Source organism: Penaeus vannamei, chromosome 21, assembly GCF_042767895.1.
Source record: "Penaeus vannamei isolate JL-2024 chromosome 21, ASM4276789v1, whole genome shotgun sequence".
In the NCBI taxonomy this organism is placed as follows: domain Eukaryota; kingdom Metazoa; phylum Arthropoda; class Malacostraca; order Decapoda; family Penaeidae; genus Penaeus; species Penaeus vannamei.
The window spans coordinates 38,783,356-38,785,855 of record NC_091569.1 but is presented as its reverse complement, the minus strand read 5'-3'; the positions used below and the strand labels follow the sequence as shown (position 1 = coordinate 38,785,855).

General features: G+C 40.6%; 1 protein-coding gene across 4 annotated transcripts in view; it reads right to left on the bottom strand.

Moving 5' to 3' along the window:
- Clc (clathrin light chain) overlaps positions 1–2,500 on the bottom strand; it is a 30,926-nt gene that overhangs the window by 15,064 nt on the left and 13,362 nt on the right. For all 4 annotated transcript variants that reach the window (XM_027353569.2, XM_070136152.1, XM_027353570.2 and 1 more), the window contains one exon: positions 362–703. In XM_027353569.2, coding sequence (XP_027209370.2) covers positions 362–703 — 342 coding nt within the window. The remainder of the gene's footprint in view (positions 1–361; positions 704–2,500) is intronic.

Here is a 2,500-nt window from a genome sequence, read left to right as displayed (position 1 = left end):
AGTCTGGGAAATCATCACAAGCCTAAAAATATCCAAGGTTCCTTTATAAATGAGATCTAGCATCATACTTTTGTAATAAAATCCAAAAAAATACCTATGTGGCTTTGGATTTATAGTAACTACATCATTCATTTTAACATGCTATATCCTTCTATACCATCTCTCAAGTACATATTTTATACCCATTTTACTGAAAAGAGCAAAATAACTAAAATGACTGAAAGTTTGAAGGGGGGGAGGGGGAGGGGAAAAAAGCAGTCCTGAAGCTCTGAAAGTCTGGCAAGGAATGCAAGATAAGAGACGTCATGCCCCAAAACAGGGAGCCGAGGTACCACAGCCCTCTATCCCGTCACCAACTCACCACCCACAAATGAGAAAGCCCCAGCAGACATGCCGGTTTCACCAGCAGGCACAGTCGCTCCCCCAAAGTCAGCCCCAAAGCCCGTACAATCCCCTTGAGGTGCTGTTGCTGCTTCTGCCGCTGCTCCTGCAAGGTCAGTGGCAGGCAGGAACCCCTCTCCATCGCCAATTGTGGTAATTTGGGAGGAAAGGGGCTCTGAAAACCCGAGGCCCTCCTCCGCCTCCGGTTGAGATATAGCCTCTTCCGTTGGCTGAGAAGGCTGAGTTGAGGCCCAGGGATCTTCTCCCATGGGCTGAGGCGCGAAGTCCTCTGAACCAAAGACAGGAGGAGGAGCAGCTTTGTCTGGAGCAGAGGCATCAACATTGGCAGAAAGAATAGAGTATAGTCATCTCACGCAAACTGGCTCATATTTCTGTTACGAGGCTCCCCCTTAACATGGCAAGTGATAAGTGATAGTAACTTGGATGAAGTCCCTCAGTAGTCTGTTTTTATATCTACTGCTCATACCTATTACACAGAACAGAAATATGAACTCAGGCATAAAAAATGAGCTCACTACAACAAATAGTATAATCCATATAAGAGAAGATATATGAGTATTCTTACTCAAGTAGTCACTAAGATCACCTGAAAGTTCTAGCTGGAAGATAAAAAAGAAAGTTGAAAATGAATGCAAAGATTTCTTTTTTTTCATTTAAGAGTACAGTCTCAAGAGAACAAATAAGAAAGAGAAATAACAGAATTCTATAAGTGATTCTATAACAAAGTCATCATGCAAAGTCATTAGTAACAAAAGTAGTCAGCTATTTGCAACAGCACCCAAAGAGTTAGTAGGGGAAACTATGTTATTACTGAAGGCTCTGCTTTTTAGCAAGATGGGACACTTACTGTACATGTGTACTTGTGCAGTTGTGCGTAGAGACAAACAGATAGACAAAATATGGTTCAAATCTTATTGTTGAGTACATACACCATATATGCATGCATATATTTATATATTATATGAATATGCATGTATGAATGTATATGTGTATGCATGCATGACTGTGTGTAAACAAATGCACACACACAAATAATTTTAAAAAATAAACAAACACACAGAGACAAAGACACACACACACACACATACACAGGGGTGGACAATTCGGTCTCCCACACACTCGGGACAACCAGTTTCGAGCTGCAAGTAACAGCTCATGATTACGAAGAGTAAATGCCAGACAACCAAAAATAATTGATGTACAGGTGACCAAATTTATTTTGTTCAAATGTTTTAATTGTTTATTGCGTACTGAACAAATTTATAGTTTCAATTTTCTTTTGCCCAATATGCAAGATGCTGACTGACTATGTTTGATATTTTGTAAAAGTATATCGTTATAGACGTAATACCCACCAAAGGTGAACGTAGATTCCGGAACAACACCAATTAGAATGGTGATCCTTGCATTTAACGGGTGTAATGCCTATTATTGTGCAAAGTCATGTTAGTGCTTATGTAGTATTGTGGTGCCAAATTCATTCACCTGAGCAAGACTTCAGCTTCATTCATTCACGTACATGTGCCGTCAGTGGCATTGCAGATCATTTGTGAGAACCGTACGAGGTAACAGTCATGAAAATTGTCATTTGATGTTCTGTATTGCACTGACTCTTTGTGCACACAACATGTACATTTTGTGGATCACCATGATATTCACATTGTATTTCTCATGGATACCTAAAAAAGTTTTGTCTGCTACCCAACCAAATATGTACTGCATATTTTTCAACGCTGGTATTCAATAGAAGATTCCTTTTCTGATTTTAATTGATCAGCCAGATTTTAATGGGTGTCTGCTTCTGCTTCGCTTTCGGAGGTTTGGTTACGTGGTCCGAAACCATGGTTGGGAACTATGAAATTTATTGTATCTAGTCATTTGGTCATGTGCGAGACCAGATTCTTTGGATGTAAGAACCCAACAGAGATCTCCCAGACCAAATGTGGGTAACTACATAAAGAGCTGCTGGAAGACTACCTTTGAACTGAAACTGTCCACCCTTGATATACGTGCACACACACACGCACACGCACACGCACACACGATACACATGACACATGACACACGACACACACACACGACACACACACACACACAC